Source organism: Haemaphysalis longicornis, unplaced genomic scaffold (genome assembly GCF_048455015.1).
Source record: "Haemaphysalis longicornis isolate Haplotype H1 unplaced genomic scaffold, Haemaphysalis longicornis Haplotype H1 scaffold_26, whole genome shotgun sequence".
In the NCBI taxonomy this organism is placed as follows: Eukaryota; Metazoa; Arthropoda; class Arachnida; order Ixodida; family Ixodidae; genus Haemaphysalis; species Haemaphysalis longicornis.
In genome coordinates this window covers 22,442-43,687 of record NW_027526319.1, presented here as the reverse complement: position 1 = coordinate 43,687, position 21,246 = coordinate 22,442, and the positions used below count along the sequence as shown (strand labels likewise).

General features: G+C 46.9%; 1 protein-coding gene across 1 annotated transcript in view; it reads right to left on the bottom strand.

Annotated features, from left to right (window-relative positions):
* The window catches only part of LOC144172821 (structure-specific endonuclease subunit EME1-like), a 50,785-nt gene that overhangs the window by 27,915 nt on the left and 1,624 nt on the right, over nucleotides 1-21,246 (bottom strand). Inside the window, exons 2-8 of the mRNA XM_077701448.1 lie at nucleotides 19,083-19,232; nucleotides 10,260-10,443; nucleotides 9,878-9,937; nucleotides 9,101-9,310; nucleotides 7,698-7,856; nucleotides 6,774-6,941; nucleotides 3,783-3,895 (exon numbers count right to left, since the gene is read on the bottom strand). Coding sequence (XP_077557574.1) covers nucleotides 3,783-3,895; nucleotides 6,774-6,941; nucleotides 7,698-7,856; nucleotides 9,101-9,310; nucleotides 9,878-9,937; nucleotides 10,260-10,443; nucleotides 19,083-19,232 — 1,044 coding nt within the window. The remainder of the gene's footprint in view (nucleotides 1-3,782; nucleotides 3,896-6,773; nucleotides 6,942-7,697; nucleotides 7,857-9,100; nucleotides 9,311-9,877; nucleotides 9,938-10,259; nucleotides 10,444-19,082; nucleotides 19,233-21,246) is intronic.

The window sequence follows — 21,246 nt, the reverse complement described above, 5'->3', positions numbered from 1 at the left end:
CTCAATCATGATTGAGTCGATCCAGATCGAGCTCAATCTGGATCGAGCGCTGCTACATGGACAGTATCAATCGCGATTGAGCCCAATCCCACTCGAACTCAATCCTGGCTTCCCAAGCGCGATTGAGGCTTCCAAGCGCGATTGGACGAAAGTGGTGATTCTCTCGTCCCCCGTGGGTAATGGCACTGAAGGTCACAACTTTAACTAACGCCACAAAATGTATCAAAATAACTTGACTAAACTAAACGGGTGATAGCATTTCTATATTTACGTAAAACTACAACAATGCAAAATTACCAGGCGCCAGCCATGGAACACATTTTTGGCACCATCTGGCGTACGCGAGTGCAACCGGTGCAAATTCTCCATCGGAACTGAAACGTGCTGTGTAGCAGCGGCGATGTGTCAAGCGTGCTCGAAAAGTCAGTCGCGCTTCACTTCAATCCAGACTGAAAGTTCCTGTGTGACAGGGATATTAATGTGCTTATAAACTACTCCAGCGATGACAAACAAACTACGTGAGAAAAGGCAGACGATATTACCTCCGAAGCGGCAAGCCGGCAAGAAATGCTGGCAGTGTGGAAGCGGCCAACACAAACTCGTGACGTATTTGCATTTTGGTTATTTACTCCACATCCAAGTAGGTGTTGATCTCGTGAGCACCTCCGCTGGCTGCTTGGTTGCGTTACGCACACTTTGGAATTGATTTTAAATATGTTCTACGCTGCATTTGCCGCTGATATCTTGCAGATGATGTATGTGTGTTCACATCAATCTATCGCCCAATTTATCTCGTGTTCAAAATTTTGTGTCAGTATTGTAAAAACCAGCGTATAGCCTGGGGTTTCTTTCTAAATATTAGGATGCGAAATTTCGGCCCCAAATTTTCGGCCCGAATTCACAGTTTTGGTTTCGGTTTTCGCATTGGGCGGTGCTATCATCATCATCAGGTGTCTGTGCGCTAATGCGTTAGTCCTAGAGACCTACCAGTACCGGCGTGCAACAGTGGCCATTGCAACCACTTGGCGCACATCACGACGGCCCCGATTTTACTTCTGTGATTTTACGCCATGTGAGGACCCCGCAGGCAGTACTGGGCTGCCTTTATTAAAAGAAAAGTTATTTCTGCTGCCAAAACCATCAACAACCGTGCTGCGGAACAGGAGTTCGGCGTGAATGAGCGGAGCATTCGCAGTTGGAGGAAGCAGAAGGAAGCCCTTTTTGCATGCAGCGGCCAGGGAAAAAGTTTCTTAGGACCAAAAAATGGAGCGTTTCCTGACGTGGAACGAGAACTGACGGGCTTTGTTCGGGAGCAACGAACTGCACATCTCACTGTGAACATAGAGCTGCTGCAAGCAAAGGCAAGGGAGATTGCTCGAGACAAAGGCATTCAGCGGGCGGACTTCGAGGCAAGCAAGCATTGGGTGTCTCGCTTCATGCGCCGTGCTGGGTTCTCCCTACGTCATAAGCTGCCAGAAAGCTACGAAGAGCTGCTTGTGGCCTTTCAGGCCTTTTTGTGGCCTCCATCTCAAACGCGCTTGATGGCACGGAGGATGAGGTGCTGTGGGAGGACATTTCCGACAAGGGAGCTTCGGAAGAGAGTGCGTCAGACGAGGACGACGAATAATAATCAAGTGTGTAAATAAATGCAGTTTTCTGTTTTCCTCGAACTATATTCGCGTGAAAACGTTTTTTCTCGCGTTTGCTATCCCTGAATTACACCTCGGACTATATGCGGGTCCGAACTATACGCGGGTTTTTACGGTTTAAGGCTTTTAGTTCTGCTGTTGAGCGTTCCCAGAAGGAAAAAAAAAAACCGAGTGCACGTGAGTGTGCGCCTCGTGAGGAGCGCCTGGTGTCGGCCAGCTTGCCCTTTGAGAACACTCTGCCCTGTGTTCATGGCGTGATATTTCGCGTGCTCTTCTCCCCGCCAGTTCATGCGTGTCCACGCCTGAAGTGGGGAGCACAGACGTCGAGTTCGCAAAGCCGGTTGCCTCATGGTCTACTGCGTGCTGACGCGCTCCACTTCGGGAGAGATGTGGAAGGCTGTGGACGGAACGCTCCGGGCCGGCCAGTCATGGAGAACCGGGCCGGCCAGTCATGGAGAGCGGCAAGAATTCAGAAATTCATGAGAGGTGCAACAGCCGGGTCTCCGACGAAGGAAGAGGGGCCGCCGCCTCTGCTGTTTCTGCAGCCTTGCACCATTACTGCAAGATGCGCCAATTTTTTCTGCTTTAATTTTTTACCTAAAAGCTTTTTGGTACATATATTAAAAACACCCCCAACTCCTCTTTACGGTGCGCAAAACGGCGTCTGAACATACCAGGCCCAAAGTAGGTATGTGAATGCCTATGTCAAAAGTGGGAATTGCAAAAAAGTAGAAAAAAAAAATGCCAGAAGCCACAAAAATTGATCCATTACCACATAAATGTTGTTGTCAAACTTCTAGGCTACAGCATTGCCTGGTTACGTAAATCAAACTTGCTAATAGAAAGAGCTTTTTCCTGCACAAGGCAAACCACTACAAAGAGGTGTGACATGAACCACTCTATTGCAGTGAAATATGGCCAGGGGTCATTCTTTGCTGCTGTTCTAATAACCAAACAAATTGACCTTATTCGACCATGCCTCCGGCAAAGTTCTGCTTTGTCTTGCTTGGCTAGTCGCAAGAGAAGAACCCCAACCCACTCCTAGTGTAGAGTTCCAGGATACAGAACTATCCGTTCTAAAAAGCAGAAAAATTTTGTTGCAGCAAAAGCATTCTACAGTTACAGTCACACGCCTATTATTCACACCTCAATATTTCAGATCGTTCGGCCATTCAGAGGTTTTCGCTAAGACTGTCAGACACATACGGGTGCCTTTTATTTTTCTTTCGGACTCAATATTTATAGGCTCCTTGATTATGAGGTCATTTTTACTACCCCCTGGTCAAGTAAGAATAGATCAGTTATCAACTAGGATGCTTTTCGTACACAAGACCTGCAGGCAGACAGTCAGGCAGTCAATTTTGCAACTGATTGAAAACCCACCCACTTTTATTTTTTCCATACTCAATCAGGCCCAGATTTTAGCTCATGAATTAACAACAACAGAATGGCTGAAGGTAATGCAGCAAATGTTATACGCCGCCTTTACGGCATGTAACCAACACATGGCATCAAAATAAACGCAGCCTTAGAGAGCAGCGAGATCATGGAAAAAGGCTCTGAAACAGAAATGTGCAATGGAACTTTTTTGCCTCGAAGGGAGGCTTCCAGTGCACGGCAGGTTGTTTCTCACAGAGACAAGAAATTAGACAATTCGACAATTACAAACAATTTAGGGGAAATCCCCAAGGTGGAGTAAGTTTCTGCGAAGAGAAATTTTGACATCTACCTGTAATGCAGACCTACGACTACACAGAGGAAACCTAACAGCTCTCTCAGAAACTTCGCAATTCAAAAAACATTTTTCTGGGTTTATGATTTGAACTTGGGATAAACACCTACCTAGGGCACTTGCTCTACCACGCTCTACCAACTGTAGGGGCAGTTTCTCTACCAAAACCATGAGGCCAACCGCTTGTAGCGCAAGAGTAAGCTGATCAACAGCTTGGAGTGGGAGAAAAATAGGGACACCGAAAGCTCCACAGCTTTCTTTTGTAGCTGTATGGCTGCATTTCAGACAAATGTTAACATAGCCCTTTGCAGGGCAAGAAATGATCAGTGTGGACGCGACCGTGACAGTGCACCTGGGCGACATTGTGCACCCCACAAGCAAGAAAACTCTAACGTGCTCACTTGAAGTACTTCTCCAGACCGTAGACGACGTACGACAGCTGCTTCCCGGGGTAGACACCCTGTATGCTCAGCAGGTGCTCGCCAAGGGAGGGCTGCGTTCGCACTCCTGGGTCCTGCAAAAGAGTTGTCATGCCCTCCTTGTTAGGTGAACTATTAGAGCAAAGTTTTGGCTTGTCATTTGCTCTGGCAAATCAAGGAATAGAGCAATTGTTTCTGAAAAAGAGTCAACTCGTTCGAATGAAGGTGGTTACATAAAAAAAGAGAGAAGTGAAGGTCAGGTGAGTGGTGGCAGCAACACTTGAAGGGACACTAAACGGTGAAAACAAGTTGGCTTGTATCGATGGATTACGGTGCCGAGGATCCAAATACACCATTCTCGCAACTAGCAGTTGTTTAATAAGACAGAAAATGCCAGGTACTACAGTTTGCGATGTCACAAAAGTGGTGAGCAGCTAGAACTCATTGGAGAAGCCTCTATAGATGTTTTCCTGAAATCGCGAGTTCCGAAGTGATTGAGCATGCAGGAGTGAGACAGCCCAAACGGATTTGGGAGCAGTTTTTGGAGCAGCAAAATGTCGATTTTGGAGAAGAAGAATCAAGATTTGGAGCAGTTAATGAGATCTAATAGATCATCCTATGAGCTTAAAAAAACATATTTTCAGCAATTTCGGGGGTCAAGTACACTTTTCAATCAGTTTCGAATAGTACACAGAACACTTAACAGCCTTACGTGAATGTTTTTTAAGACACATTAAAGTACTAACTGCACTACCTTTTTACTAACTGGTGATACTGTGTTGCGGCTGTACACCACATCGACAACAAAACTGCCGCTACCATTATCAAATTTAGCGCTCTGTAATTTTAGCATGTTTTTTACCATTTGAATGCTCAAATTAATATTTTTTATAATCCCAGGCTGCGTTGTACGAACGAGTGTAGTCACGGCAACAGTCGAGCAACTTCGAGCTAACAGTTGCGTAGCCCCACCAGCCTACCCATTTCAATCACTGAGGCACACGTTCACCCCATAGTCATTTGAGTTGTGTTACCGTGTTTAGCCACCTAGATTTGGGCATTAAATTTCACTTTGCATACATCAAGTGTAATTACTCGCGTGCTATGGTAGCCATGCAGTACTGCGGCTATTGGGCGCTGCCTGAACAGGTCGCGGCGCCGCAGCACAGCCCTTTAACTTTCGTGTTGACCGTTCCATTCCCGAGGCTCCCGATCTCGCTTCGAAACACAGCAACAACTCTGCGTTTTTATAACCCTGCAACGAGCCAAAACGTTCACTTCACAAACCCCGATTATAGACGCACGCACGCACGCACCGCGTTTCACACTCAAGGACAAACCACGCTGAAGTCGTAGGCCCCACACTCCAATGAACGTCTTCGAGCTGCGAAACTTCCCGTAATCTGGCACCAATCTCAAACCTTGTCCCTGCATTAACGTCACTGTTCAGAGCCACAACAGATTGAATGAATGGACTGGAACCCAGCTGACAGCGTAAAATAAACCATGGAAAATATCGGCGATGCGCACTGAAGACGCAGTAGCAGCTGGATCAGGCGGCGGCCATGTTTGTTGCCACTGCGACGCCCAATGGGAAGGCCATTTCACCGAACCCGGACGTAAAGCCAATCGCGTTTTAGACGCTATCGTTTGCTTCGTTTCAGTATTTTTATTTGTGCCATTTCTGCCGTTTGCGATTGACCGGCGATGAAAGTGGTGACCGGGCTGCGGGAGGCTTTCCGCCCAGCCGAAATTGACATGAGCATCAAAATCCACGCCTTGCAGGTTGTTTTGGAGCAGTTTGGTGCAATTTTCGCAATTTTCATGCTTTTGGAGCCGCTTGGTGCAGGAAAATGGCGCTGTACCAAAAATACGCAATATGCGCTGCTGTCTCACCCCTGAGCATGGGAAATAAACGTAAATCAAAGCTTTCCATGAGTCCATCGTATCTGAAAAACACAGACTCCAGCTTTTATACACTGCGAGGCAGGCTGCTTCCCTCGCTATTCATGTATGGTCAGCCATCATGCATTCAGTTTCGTTTTCGAAAAGCAGGGGTGCACAATTAGCGAAGGCAATAACCTATGACGGTGACCCGCCCCAGCTTCTGCAAGCAATAAGCCCGGTAGGAAGCAGCTAAAGTCCCTTGATTAGAATCAGAAAAAAGGAACAGGATGCACTGCAGGTGATTAAGTGAGCCACCCCAGCTTCCAATCTCTCGTTCTCCGCGTGTGGAGGTGTAGTAGTGGGCGGAGGAGGAACACTTTATTTAAAATGTTGCTATCAGTAAACTGCACCCGGTTTGAACAAAATCACCAGTGAAATGAACTTACTGTGAGTGGTTGGCTGACCGATCCACTCATTCCCCTCGAGCTGCCGCTGATAATCCATAAAGAGTGCGTCGCTCTGCGCTCGCAACAACTGCTGGACACGGGTGCCGTGAAGAGGATTTATTTTACGCTAGGTTCGCGCTGCACAAGAGAAGATGATATGAGATGGCTGTCATTGCCAGAAGAGGTGATGTAAAGGCACCAGCCGGAAGCCCAGGACGCTGCACTTGATATTCGAAACGGCGCTTCTTGCCTCAAAAGCGGCTTCGCCGCAGCCCTACATGCTTGCAGCTGGCTCGATAAGGCCTGGGACGCCGGAGTATGCAGGCAGACTGGCCGCTCGAGCATCTAAAGATGTTTCTCATATCATTGGTGAAAAATCAAAAGTCCAAGTCAGCCTCCTTGGCAGAGAAACTTATATTTTGCCTGTATGCTCCCTTTGAAGCAAGCAGCACAAAGTCCACATTGGCTCCAGTTTTGTGGTAAGCTTCCAGAACACAGCTCCAGCAAGTGATGGTGCTTGCTTCCATGTGTGCACAAAAATAATGTAGCACCTATGGCATTGTCAAAGAGGTGCGCCATCTGTGAAGCAGACTGGGTACTGTCCTTGGCCACAGGCGACTTCACAATGCGTTCACAGAGCCCCCATCGTGCACTTTATGAACGCCAATGTCCTAAGTATAAGGAAAACAGCAATTAATAATGGACCTGCCTGCTTCTGGGAGGCTACCAGGCACAGGAACTGGTCCCAGGGCAGCACCACCAGCACGTCGCTCTCTTCCACCTGTTCCCTGGCCAGAGTGCAGTCTTCCTGCCAGGGGGCACGAAGGCAAAGGAGGCACACTGACTCCGATTCTTTTCAACTGGGGCAATGCAGCTTCTTTTAAACCCCCCTGTACTGATCACTAGCTATACCTGTAAGAGCCGAGCAAATAGGTCATCTGGGTTAGTGCTTGTAATACTCTTGCAAAAGCTTTATAAGCAACAACTATTTGCATGGTCCGGTGGCTCAGCAGCTAAGGCATTGTACTGCTGAACCCATGGACATGGGTTCGTTCCTTGCCTCAGTGGCCACTATTTAGATGGAGGGGAAAAGGAAAAACACCGATGTTTCGATATTTGGGTGCATGTTAAAGATCCCCAGGAGTTGTAAACTAATCCAAGCCCTCCACTACATTATGGCTCATAACCTAGGCGAAACTTCGGCGCATTAAACCTCATCATTTCAAACTTCTTTTTGTGCAGTTATCTAAATGGGCCAGCCACAACTGCTTTTCATTCATTCACGTCTCCATGTGGTACAAATTTGATGTTGAATAGAAGCCAGAAAGGAGGAAGAAGTGTTTCCCCAAAGCCCTCGTTACACCCGATATTCAGTAAGATGGAGGAGGAGGCACACGGTTTGAACTCACAACCTGAAATCCCACTCAGTGCCAAAAATCATTAGTTGCTTTTAAAATTAGGAGGCGATGGAAAAGGAGATGAAGTATCGCACTACTCTCCAAACCAGGAATCGCACACTACAGCACTAGACTGTTCGAAAAGACAAGTTCCAGCACTCCCCCACCTGGTCTAGGGAAAGAGCTGTGCGGTTCCAGGAGACGGCGCGCTCCACAGGAAGCGTCTGCACCTCCGAGCGTATTTCCGCCTGGCGGAGAGTGTCCGACACCACCTCCATGGATGATGCGTCCTCCAGCAACCGGAAGTCCAGCACCACTGTCACGTACTGCAGCGTTTGCACAGGACAGGAAGAAACAGTTGTCACGCCTCGCCGTATTTACACTTCGCAAGATATGAACCATATGTGTAAATAATGGTTAGATCAAGGTGCATCAAGCTGCAAGGTGCTCAAAAAAATAGTCCACTTTAATTGATAAGCAAACGCACAAAATATAAAACGTATACAAAAAGAAAAAAATTTTGAGGGGATGCTTGGAATGTTCAATATAAGCAATATTTAGGAGCATCTAAGTTTTGACACCAACAAGTTTGAGTATACAAGATGTTAGGATGATAAATAGGCGTCCTTAAAATTTTCTTTTCAGTAAATCCCTCCTCTTCGTGGTCAAACTTTGCAAGAAAATCACATTTTGCTTTCTTTGTGACCTATTTTGTAGAACACCAACGACAGAGACAGCGTTTGCCTATTCATTCATGAAAAAAAAATCAGAATGATTTTCGCCTGTGGGAGAGATAGCAGCCATCTTGGACAGCCTCGGAGCAGTGTTGTAACCTGGGGTATTTGGTACAACCCACGCAATGCACCGTGCACCTTCTGCTTTGTTCAGAGTCATTGTGTGTGTTGTTCCATGGCCTTGAAAATGCTGTCCCGGTTTCGTGGCCACTGTTGTCCCTGCCTACATTGGCCGTCTTGCATTAAGGCAAAGTTTCATTTTCTGGTCTTCCGAATTTCAGGGTTCAGCTTAGAACCAAGAAGGCTGACTTAGATTCGAGTAAATATGGTACGCCTGTACGTACAGATGTACAGTCGCCTACAGGCTTAGTTTGAACATCACATTTGACTTTAGTGTGGAATACTATCTCAGAAGTTCCCAAGAAAAACTGTCAAATGAATGGAGGACTTAGGAGCTCCCTTAAACTTGAAGGAAATGCAGCAGCTGTAACTAAATTACCTCACAGTAAAGCAGGAGGAGACGATAAGCGGGTAAAGTGTTGCTCCAGCTAAGACGATGAACGACTGTACATGTAAATATCCTGTTCCTCACAAGTGGCCTGAACTGCACATGTGCACACACACACACATAATAAACCTTGTTAGTATAATGAAGTCACATCACAGGAAGCCCCGCTTTGTTCAGAGTATTTTACAGTCCCAACTTCAGAGCAGTGAGTCCAAATCATCCCTGCTTATGAACGAAGTCAGTTTTCTACCTTGAAGACTTTGGTATAATGAGGGTTCACTGTACATCTAGCTATATACATTGCATGAGTAGTGACTCTCTCGTTCACCTTGAGGCAGTGAGCCGGCTTGGTGGCCCGGCCCAGCTCAGTGGCGGCTGCCTTGCGCTGCTTCTCCTGCTCCTTGGCCAGTCGCCGAGCCTCTCGCTCCTCGGGGGTGAGGCGCGCCCGCTTTGGCTTCACGTGGGTGAACGGGGCCTCCTCCGCTGGTTCCTCCTCTTCCATCGCCACTGGAAAGACCTCTTCCCGCTCCTCTGCTCCCTGCATTCAGGAGGAGGCGCCACTCAGCAAATAGTAAGTTGCCAACCAATGACTTGCTTCCCACCATTTCAACCGCAGATCCTAAACAGAGGCACGGGAGCTCTTCCAGAACCTCCCAGTGTCCCTCAATCCTCAGCTTTTCTGCTAAAGGGGGCATCTGGCCTTGAGGACCGAAAATTTGCCAAAAAATCCATTTTCTGCATCAATTTTATTTGCAGTGTGCAGGTCCGGAAAAATGCACCTGCAAAATATCATACTGTACCATAAGTATTCACAAAGCTGTCGCCCTTTTAAGTCGCCGAAATAGCCATTTTTGCCCATGTTTTCAAACTTCGTGCCTTGTTTTTTCAGGACCAACCTTTTTTCCACGAGGTCGACTGTCGGGTACAGTATCTCGGGCTGTACTGGTCAGATTTGTATCATTTTTGCTGCATTCGAAAGCTTATGAACTGAGCAGTGCAATAAAACCACAAATATATAGAATATCTTTTTTGCTCACACAATTTTTCATACAGTTTGTTTTATGAAAACTTTGGTAATTGATGACATGGCGTTTAATAAGCTTACAGCAATTGTAGAAACACTGATAGAATTGCTGCAGTGGCATAGTTGCACTCCCTGGTCCATCTAGAGCACAAAGGGATAAAAAGTATTTCAGTATATTATAGGTAGATAATGAAAAAAATTGCCCAAAATGAAACGACGTAATGTGTTGCACAACTCTGAATTTATAACAGATACTGACTGCATATTTGCACACAGGATGTTAAAATACACTTAATGTGCAAATCTCAGGCACATGGGTTAAAAAATAACAAGAACGTCCTCAACACCAGTGTCCTCTCTCAACTGCAGTTGTAGTTCACATTTAAGGTCCCTTTGAATCACGTTCCCATACAGTTTGCTTTCTACCGTGCCACACAGAATGGCAAGTACAGAAGTTACTTACCGAAGAGCACGTGCGGGATGCCGTAACAGGCTGGATGCTGGAGCTTGGCGGTGGAGGGGAGAGCCTGCGTAGAACCTGGGAAAGGCCCATGATATCTGGAAGGCCGTCGTCGTCGTCATTGTCTTCTTCGCTCTCCGATATCTTATGCACGTCTTCCTTGACCCTCTTTGTCCCTTTTTCCAGGCTAGAGAGGAAAAAATGATGTCACTGCTCAGGAAAATGTTAACGCAGACTCTCATGAAACGCTGCCCTTTCATCCAATGAGCGCGAGACATGCAGCTCTGCCTGGTAACTGGCAGGAATGCCGAGGGTTTGCTTGAATGTCATTGTTTAAAAAAAAAAAAAAGTGCAAATATTTTGCTCAAAGTGCTCACTTCTTTGCACAAATTTTTTCAGGTGGATTGAAAATGAATATCAGCCTGGAAGGGCACCATCTCCGGAAATGGTATTTAGGTACTTTATTAACAAGTGGCGCCTAATTCACACAGTGGATACGGTTTATGCCCTCCTAGTACACAACAGAACTCTTTTTTTTTTTCGGTACGCAGACTAACCAAGTGCGGCCCCGGAGTTCACCTATTGCTAATACTGATACATTGCAGGGGTAAAGTACAGGTGCTGTCACAAGTAATTGGAACAAGGATTGGTGAATATCACAAAATATTTGTCTTACTGGCTTTATGACAGCCATTATCGGTTTACGGGAAGCTTTTTCTGTTAGGAAGGTCTCCTTTAAACCCACACCAATGCAGCCAGGGAGTTTCCAGAAGAATAAATTCCTGCAAATTTACAAGACCGTGTCCCAATTACGTTTGATGGCACCTGTACATTTGCGATGTTGTGTTTTCCTTAACTCTTGTCCCTAGCTACCCATGTGCAAATTTCAGCGAACAGGGGCGGTATTCTCGAGTTTTGTCCCTTTTCATTTCATTTATTTGATCCTTAAAGGCCCGAAGGCATTACATAAGGGGGGGCTTGCGCCAAGGTATAAGAATACATACAGCGAAAACAACAACAACAAGACTAAAATAAAAAGCAACATCAGTTAGGAATAGCGAAACTCTTGTAAACATAATTACTGGAGAGAAAGAGAGAGAGAGAGAAAAAAAAAAGAGAACGCAACAACCAAATTTTCACAATCGATTTGGCAGGGGTATCGCGTGAAGGCTGAAAGGTTCGCCGTTTTAAGTTTTTTGCGAAATATTTTTCGGTTAGGGCATGAAGCTATGTCATTGGGTAGGGAATTCCAAATTGCTATTGCGTGAGGAAAGAAAGAACTATTCATTGATAATGTACGGCACTTGATTCTAGAGATTGGGTGACTGTGGTTAAGACGGGCAGAAGCTCTTGGTGGGGGCGTTTGCGTCCCTTTCAAAAGTGTCCCTTTTGGCGAGCCCTGACTGGCTAAAAGCAAACAACCGGAAGTGACGTAACGCAAGCGCAACAAACCTACTGCCAACGCCTACTGCTTAACTGGAAGTACGTCACGATGAAAGGGACTCAAAAGGGATAGTTACGAGAATACCGCCCCAGGACTGTTTTCATTGTACTAGCACATTGCCAATCTGCCGCATCATTCACACAAGGCTGGCTCAATGCGCTCCAACTGCAAAACATGCACTCGGCAGCAGCAAGCTGCCACACCAGCACCTTCATGCAAGCATTAAAGGGGCCTTGAAGACAAAATACGACGTAGTACAATTTGAGGGAAACTCACTCAACTCTGATGAAGTCACGAAAGATGTTTTTTTTAACCAAGAAATTGCAAGAAATATTGAAAAAACATTTAGATTTCATGCTACAGTCGTACGGGCACAAGTGATGTATAATGGGCAAGCACTGAAAAGCACAATGTGCTAGCTGCAGGCTAGCGTTCAAGAGATATGACCAAACAAACCTAGATGCACTAGTAGAATCATTCAGTCGTGTTCCTTAAAATGGCGGCCCCCAATTGCACAAACACGATTCTGTGACATCAAAGACCTTGCCAGAAAGTGCTCGGGGAGTCGCCGCTGCTTCATATGTTTTCCTTAATATCTACAATATTTGTTTGAATTTCCCGATAAGAGTGCTATCACTGTTATTGGGACGAGGCAGCCTTTTTAATGAACTTAACTTCTGATCTGTCTGTGCGGCTCTTTTAAAGGTTCCCCTGCTCACATTTCAAGACATCACCCAACATTACCGCACATCAAGGCAGCATTTTCCCCCTCATCACCCTCGGCTTACTAAAACAGAAGACGTAATACTCCGGAGGCTTCAAACAAACAACTTTCCTCACCCAACTTGGCTACATCGGATGTACCCCACCCAATACCCTGACACCCTAACCCATGTACCCTCATACACATGATCTTGGGGTGCGCACACAACCCAGCCCTCCCACCTTTACCCACTTCCCTTTCCCCCCCTGAGCTGTGGGAGAACCTGACGACCAGTGCCAGCTTGGACGCACAGCAACTCCTGGTGTCCAGGGCTGAGACAGCACGGTCGTCCCTTGGTCTCCTGGACTGAGGAGCCATTCCCCCATCACCAGGCACACAATGAAGTTTTTCCTCCTCCTCCTCCTCAGGCTTCAGACCAAAGGAAGAGTTCTCAGGCCAAGATATTGTTATACTCTTAGGAGTCACTGGGCAGTCAATTCTTGCATGATTTGCAATTATTTAAAAAGACAACCATGTGATGGTATGCAAAAGGGAGTAACAAGACATAGCGGTATGCCTAATACCAGAGTCCTTCAATGCTGTACTGGTCATGAAACTTCGGCGCTCGTTTCCTATAGGGATCGCGGCCGCCACTATAGGCGCCACCACCGCACAAAGGGCATCCAGCCGTCACGCGCGCGGCACATTGGCCAGCTCTTGGCATGCAAACGCTCGCAGCTTTTGGTGTCTGCGCGCTGATTAAGTGTGCTTTTTTTCGTAGTAGTTAGCAATGAATAGTCAAGTCATCACCTGCCTTCAATGGGGTTTTATTTTTCGTAGTAAATTACCGTAGACTTCGGCCGCGAGCGGCGACGGCTTCTGCGTCCTCTGGAACAAGCGCTGCGCCGTCATGTTTACAGATTTTGAAATATCTATTGCTTCTTTCTTAAAGCAAAAGTTGTAAATACCACACATACGGTAGCTCCGTAGCCACAGACTGCTGCGGGCCTATCGATATTACAATAAAAAAACTGAAAGAAACCAAGTTCGCGTCGTTCCGACTACGCTTAATGAATCCGTTGATTGCTCTAGAATGCACAAACACTAAAAGAGATAGCCCAATAGTATTGTCGTTTCAATGAGTGGGTACATACTTGAGAACATATAAAAATGCTGCAGAAATGCGAAGGATCAAAACAAGAAGAGATGTATGTTGCACCGTGTGTCTTTCCGCTTCCACGCTTTGCAATACTTGCAAAAAAAAGGAAGCGAAAAAGAACAATAAAAGTGATTTTATCACACACAACAAAAAAAAAATTCAATATTACGAAGGGAGACAAAAGAGCGTGGTCCAGCGTACAAAAATTAATTTTTTTGCGCTTCGATGTGCAGCAAACGGTGGCAACAGAATATTGCCAGGTAGAACGACGCAAAGCTTTCCTGAACGAAGTTTATTAAACCGACCTCCTGCTCTACAAAAGACTAGAATGAAACAGAAACGTCGAAGAAGCAGTCCGCAGTGTGACGTGCACAGATGAACGCCAATAAAGTGAATTGCACGGCGTTTGCTATGCATGCATTACTCTCGCAACGTTGCTAATTTCATATCCATGGAAATAGGATCAAGAGCATTCTCGAAGAAACAAAAAATCAAGTTGGCGACAAGGTGACACCCTTTCCATATCAAACAATATTGCCCGAAGGGATGTACGACAAAAGGAGCAAACGGGCGCTCCAGTTCAAACGCCAGATAAGAAAACTGCAAGCGGCCACGTGCGGTTACAAAACAAACAAAACGAACCCTAAGGAATAATTCGCGGAAATATGAAAAGTAAAAGCACAAGGACATCCCAAAGCTTTTTTTTACATGCGAGCCTCAGCGCAAGGTAATACAAGTTTGCAAACAGGTAATGAAGCACCGCTACTGCCTGATCAATCTGAGAAAAATCCGGCTATAAGTTAGCCTTGTACAATTCTAGGTCCAGGATGCTCTCAAAAAGGTACATTGCTTTTTTCATTCTCACACACAGTGCATTCCCACACACTGTCACATACTTATAATCAAAGCTGAAATCTTCCGATTCTTGCCTTGGAATGGTGCGCCTCTATTTCTCGCGCAGCTCCCCATCGCTCGGTAAACAGAACAAGGAAACATTTTCTGTTGTATCGTTGTAGAAGGAACGACGTCCCGGGACGCAACACGTGTTCGGAATTGTCCTTGTAGTACTTAAGTCGCATCACAACAGCGCGAGATGCAGGTTACATTTTTTTCCCGCACAACAAACACAACTCTCCGCGTCCCCGCCGCTCGAGCCAGCGCAGCGCCGCCTGAGGAGTGACCTCAGTGAGATGGTGGCACCACCGCGCGGCGGCTAAACGCAGCATATGAAGCTCTCCCATTGAGTTACGGAGAAGTTTCATGACCAGTAAAGCATTGATGGACTCTGCTATACTTATGACAAGTCCCCAACTAAGATGTTGAAAGACAACGCTCAGTATCCGCTCAGTGTGATTTCAAAGAAAGCGACGCATGCGCACAAAATGAGAGGCGCTATCAAGCAGCTCCGACGCAGCATCAGACTTGGATACTGCGCAATGGAGGCGCACAGCTGGGCACGCGCCGGCACCAGTGCGTCTGCTGCGACTACGTCGTCACTCCTCTGGAATGCGCAGACCGGTGAGGCGCGCGCGGGGTCGGAGCGCCAGCTATGCGCCGTGTGATGTCACTGCTCCTCACGCATGCGCAGCACGGCTCTCCAGGAGCCACGTGAAACTGCTCAACCTTGGCCAGTGTAGCTCACACAGCAAAAAGGTTCAAAAAAGAAAGTGATAGTTTTTCAGTCAGAACAATAGGGATGAGCTGAAATAAGACCTAATCCGTATGGTACCGCTTATTCTTAACAAAGAGGTACGTTTACATGACTGGTAGAAAAAATAAGCTGATACCACTTCCACTCACATGGAAAAGGCACTCACAAAGAGAGACAAAAAAAAGAAAACAAAAAGAGATAACTGCATGTATTGTGTCACGCTACCTCCAGAGCAGGTTCTTACACCTGCAAAATCCGGTTCCCAGTACCAAATAAAATCATAAAAAAATAAACAAAAGTCCCAGGCCTTTCATATTTTGATATAAGACGGCTTATATTGCCCCTGGCAAAATGTCTTTCTGGCTACGCATTTCTGTTTAGAGGCGAAGTTGAGTTTAGGGAGGTCAGTGTAAGCTGATGATGGTGATGACGATTGCTATTGGTTTCCCCTTTGTAGTGGAGTGATGACATGTCATCTTACCAAAAAGGACTAATATACCTATGTTTTATACTCTTGGTTTAATACTAGCGGTGCTTAGGGCAAGCACAAAATACCTTTTTTTTTTCCTGTTACATGTGGTAACTGTACTAGGCAATATTCCCTTCTCTGCTTTTCATCCGCCAGCATTCTAATCTTCTTTTCGTCCCCTCGACAGCCTTGAAGTTAACCCCCTCTGTGATACCCTTAAATCCTAGGGCTTCTGGAAGCCGAATATTTCCCTCATGTAGATTTGGATGGATACCCTCACATTGTAACACCATGTGCCGCATAGTTTCTGTTTCTTTTCCGCAGACCACACATACCCCATCATTTTGTGAATACTTCCCCACAAAGCTCTTAGTTCGCAAGCAACCTGCTCTAGCCTCAAAAAGCAAAGCACTGCCCTGGGAATTATCGTAGAATTATCATAGTAAGCTTTGTCTTTATAACCTGGCTTTCCCACATTGCCAGTTCTGCAGTGAAGCATGACCATCTATCTACAGAGGGAGTATCATTACCGAAAATTAGGGGTGTGCAAATGCCAAATAGTAGCTTTCGAATTGAATATCGAATCGAATACCGAATATCTTTTTTAAATGCAGAGCATTTCAGTAACTCACGATGTCACCCGCGTTGACGTCCATCGTAGTCCGCACCGTCGTTGTCCGCACCCCTCCCCCTACACTATATAAAAAAAAATACTATCCGGCGCCTGGTTTCGATCCCTCGACCCTGCGGGCGGAACGCAATGTACATGGTGCTCTACCCACTGCGCCACAAAGCCGACACAGAATGGGAGGCTACGAACGCGCCTTATATACTTGACTCATCCAAACTACGTCAAGAAGCTGCTGATACAATGCATTCACTACCACCAACTCCCCAAACACTAAACGTTAACGCAATACACCCACCCCCTATGCGACGCATTTACTCGAGTCTCCCTCGCGGGGAGATGGGCCCAATTTTTTTTTTACTGGCCTCAATTTTTCACAGGTTCTTGTGCAAAAGCAGAAGCTACTTCACGTGTTCAGGAGACATGACGTTCTTTTTCAACCCGATGAACGCACTTTTCAACTTGCATCAGTGGTACTTTAGGAATCCGAACCGGGCGCGATAGGCATTTGAGAGAGAGAAATAAAAAAGAAAATCTTGCACTGGGGTTGCTGTACTGTAATCGTGGGCAATGACTATAACTCAGAAGCGAGCACTTTGCAGGCATGAACAATAGGACGCGAAAACATGGCACAACCATAATCACGGACCACGATGAGGCACTTCTTCAGAAGCACATGGGCAGCGTGAATAATACGTAGCAGAAGGAAAACCCGCACTACAGCCGCCGTGGACAAGCCTGCGCTACAGTGTACTAGAAGGGAAAGGTGTGTCGTTCGGGGCCGGGGAGGGGGGTCCCTTTTGCGATGAAAATTCCTGCTGAGGAACTCCTGTTGTAAGCAGCGCCCCTGGCGGCAGCGGCGGCGGCAGCGGTCGCTGGTTGCTCGCTGCTCGCTGCACGAGCTCTGATCGAGCGTTCTGGTGGGTGCCGTTAAAATGCAGTGCCGTGCTTTCTGAACCATTTTCTTTGCATTTCGCGAAATATGCACTTACCTTGAGTGACTTGCCTGGAAGATTGCTTTGACTGAGTTTCAATGTAGGGATAACCGCCTCGCGGCCCGACTACGGGCGTTGTGAGTACGCGAGCCCGGCAACGAAGTGAGGCGTCGTGAAATTGCCGTACTCGATCGCCAACGCGCGCCGATAGCGTACGCGTCGACCGGGTGCTGGCGGAGTGCTTGATTAGCGCGGAAAAGTAGGGAAGAGCTAGAGGAGGACGCATGAGGAAAGTTAAAAGTGGAATGGGGAGAGAAAATAATATGCAAAGGCAGGAAGCGGTGGCAGGATGAAACCAGAGTCCTTCAAAGCATTGAAGGACTCTGATGAAACTTAGAACCGTGAGGGAGAGAGCGAGAGTTCGGGGCGGCGCAAGACGGGGGGCGCGCGCCGGAGAGCGCGCGCGGCAATTTTTGCGCGCCTTATTTTTGTTGTTGCGTTTCAAGAGTATGGCATGGATATCACGACGAATTCACATGTGCGGTAGCTGTGGCGCATTGCACGGTTGGTTGCTGGTCTTGGGAGGGGGTAGGGGGAGGGGGGGGGGAGGCGGGGGAATTTCACGACACCTGCAAGGCGCCAGCCAAGGCTCGAAAAATCGCATATTCCTGGACCACAATTCACGGCAATCGGGCTCCACAGGCACCCGAAAAAGCGACCTTTTCTCGTTGCATGATCGCAGTCCGCTGTTACGGCACAAAGCAAAAGTTGTCCCTCTTATCCTGACGCCTCTCCATCATTGCATGCACAAATCACATTCCCGAGACTTTTTTCACACACTATGTTGAATGTCCAACGATAAAACGATGCGCGAAACGGCTGTAAGTTCCTTGCATCAGAACGACGACGCAGATACGCAGCCGCAGACGACAATAAGCAAATGTGACAGTTCAGCTCGACAAGTATCGTCTGTTACATCGCCTGTGACTATTTTTATTCATTTATAACACTAAATAGTCTTATTTCTCCATTTTATTGCATCGCGTTTTGTAAAACATGTCAAACAACGGGGAAGAGCACTCTTCGGAACAATCAAAGTGAAAAGGAGTCCGTGTGTCGTCTGCTACCAACCCGCGGAGCAAGCAGGCACACCAAGCAGCACGGCGCCGGCGGGCCGTCGCTTGGGAACTCCTGTTGCAGCCAGTGCCACCTACAATTTTTCATCGCAAAAAGGACCCTCGCGTTCCATTGGTTTTATCCCCGGACTACACACCTCTACATTCTAGTACACCATACCTGCGCTATCCACTGTCGTTAAAAAAAAGCAAACACGCAGTAACCACACACCGACTGCACTAAAAGCAGCCAGGACTGCTTTTGATGTTGAATTAACAGATGGCTGAGGACTCTCCCCCTCATCCGCTTCCCTTTCTCCATCTGTCTTTGCAGCAGTGCAAAGCTTTGCTGTCAGGACAAACCAAGAAAGTGGCGTTCGAGGGGCTGTTTGTTTCATTTCACCCGAGGCATGTGCATGTCTAGGTGGGGCACGGGGGTAGGCATCGGGGGGCGGAAAGTCTGGCCTGAGCCTAACAGAATTTAATAAAACAAGCCCGAGCCCGCCAGACTGCTTTTTTAAAAGTTAAAAGATCAATGGGCAAACTTTTTCTTGCAAACAATTGAGGATTTGCGGGGCACATGACTGCCCGGCGTCAGGCACTGTCCGAGCCAGCACGGCCCGAACAATTGCTGAGAAAATGCGTGTTACCCGGCTCGAACACCACCCACGGGCCGGGCTTTCAGGTAGGCCCAGGCCCATGCCATGCACTACTACACACACCTGTTGTTGGTGCTTCCCCCCATCACCAGCTGCAGCCTAGCCGACAGAGGGGGCAGCTCTTCTTCATCGCTGTCCCACAGGCTGCTGCCACTGACACGAACACCGGGCCCAGAGGAGGTGGTGTTGTTGCTGCCGCCGTTGCAACTGCCGCTGTCGAACAGAATCAGAAAGGGTCACATCACTGGCAGAAGATTAGTGGGGGCAGGTTGGTTCCACGTACATGGAAAAAAAAAGTGCAAAAAAAAAGCACAGATAAAACAAGACACAAACCGAACCGACAAATCCAACTGAACTTAACTTTTAAGAAACGTGTTTATGTATGGCCTACAAACCGTCAGGCTCTGACTCCTTTCGAGAACCTCAGCTTCTTTGTCTAATAGGGCAACAGGAACTTTGCTGATGTACTCATCACCTGCCTTTTCAATAAAATCCGCCTCTCGAATTTCCCTTCTTTAACTTACTGCTGGCCAAGTGAAGAACATGGTTTGCTCCAACATTGTACAGCACTTGTTTGACCGTGTGCCTCTAAGCATTGCTCTTGCTGTTCATGCCTTCTGTCATTGTAGCAGCAGCCTGCCTTAGGCTATAAATGCAGGCATTTCATAAAATAAAATTCAATAGGAAGTGGAACCCTCTTTCATTCTTGTTTCTCTACTCCTTTGCGTTTTTTACACCTTCATTTTTTTTTTAAAGTCACGGCATTAACAATCAAAACGTCGAACCAGGTACCCTCTAAACATAGAGATTGTGTCAGCCCTTTGATGCTTTTACTGCTGCTTTGGCCCTGAGTACTTCAGTGTTCATATTTCATCGCTGCAACCTTTGCCGCCCCACCAGTCGCCCTTCCTGACATAGTGGGCCCGCCATTCAGTCACACATTCCCCCCCACATCTATGCAACATAGACAACGGTGACAAGCCTGGTTGCATTAAAGGAGCACTGACACCAATTTTCGGCATTAATATTACTGCACAGTTCGCTTCCTTCACTCAACAGAATACCCTGGCTGAAATATGAGCGGCCTGCGACGCAAAGAACATACTTCAATTGGATCTCATTTATTGCGCCGACGGAGCAGCACTCAGCAAATGGACATCGGCGTGACATCACCCCGTGAAGCCAAAAGAAGTGACGCGCCAGCGCTCGTCAAGAACTCGTGACGTCACTTCACGCACGCGGCCCCACGAGCGGCGAGCGGGAGCAACACCCTCTCAAGTGGGCGCCGGTGATGTCCACACAAAGCGGTGAGGTCAGGCCGGGATTCTGTCATATGCGCCGTTCGGGATGAAAGCGCGGGAATTTGAAACAAACGATTTTCAGGCCGTTCAGTGTAACTAACTATCGCGCATTGAAGTATTTGAAGTGCTGTTTCAGGTTCGCCAGACCATTAGGCATCGATAAAAGCAATAAAAGTGCAACAAAAAGTTTTCGTGTCAGTACTCCTTTAAGAGTCATAATAATCTGAAAAGCAACAGCCCTCGTATACACTCACACATACTCACTGAATCTCCAAGATCCCCATGTAGCAGGTGTGGAGGGCCTAGCCTAAAAATCCACACCCTAACTGAATGCAAAGCACTCAACACAACATGATCATGTTGTGTTGAGTGCTTTGCATTCAGTTTTGCGTCTTGTGTCGGCAAAAGGCTTCCCAGAACTCTGCAGACAACATATTCCACTCCACCCATCATTCTTTTTATTCGCTGACTCCATGACTCCTCTAAAGCACATTTTTAAGTTTTTAACTGAGATCATATTAGTACACCTTATTTCTTATCACGCACAGTCACAATTTAGCCCTTTACATCAGTTAACTTCATTGCCTTTTAATTCATTTCACTTTTGTTCTGACTGACAGACCTTTACACACTGTCATTAAATAATTTTTTCTCGGCACTCTTAACTCGAAGTTGGCCTTGTACCATAAAAAAACAATCATCATCAAATTACCACAGCGTGTATTAAAACAGTTGCACCTACGACGAGAAGTGTACAAAAACTCGCCATAAGAAAAAAGTGTGAGCCTGGGTCTACTCCACTTCCACAAAATTTGAACCACTGAGGCTGTGGCTTGACTGCAACGACCGTTTGCCAACTTCCAACCACTTCCCTTTTGCTGAGCCAGTTTCAAAAACAGAAACAATCTTTTAGTGTCTACATGTGT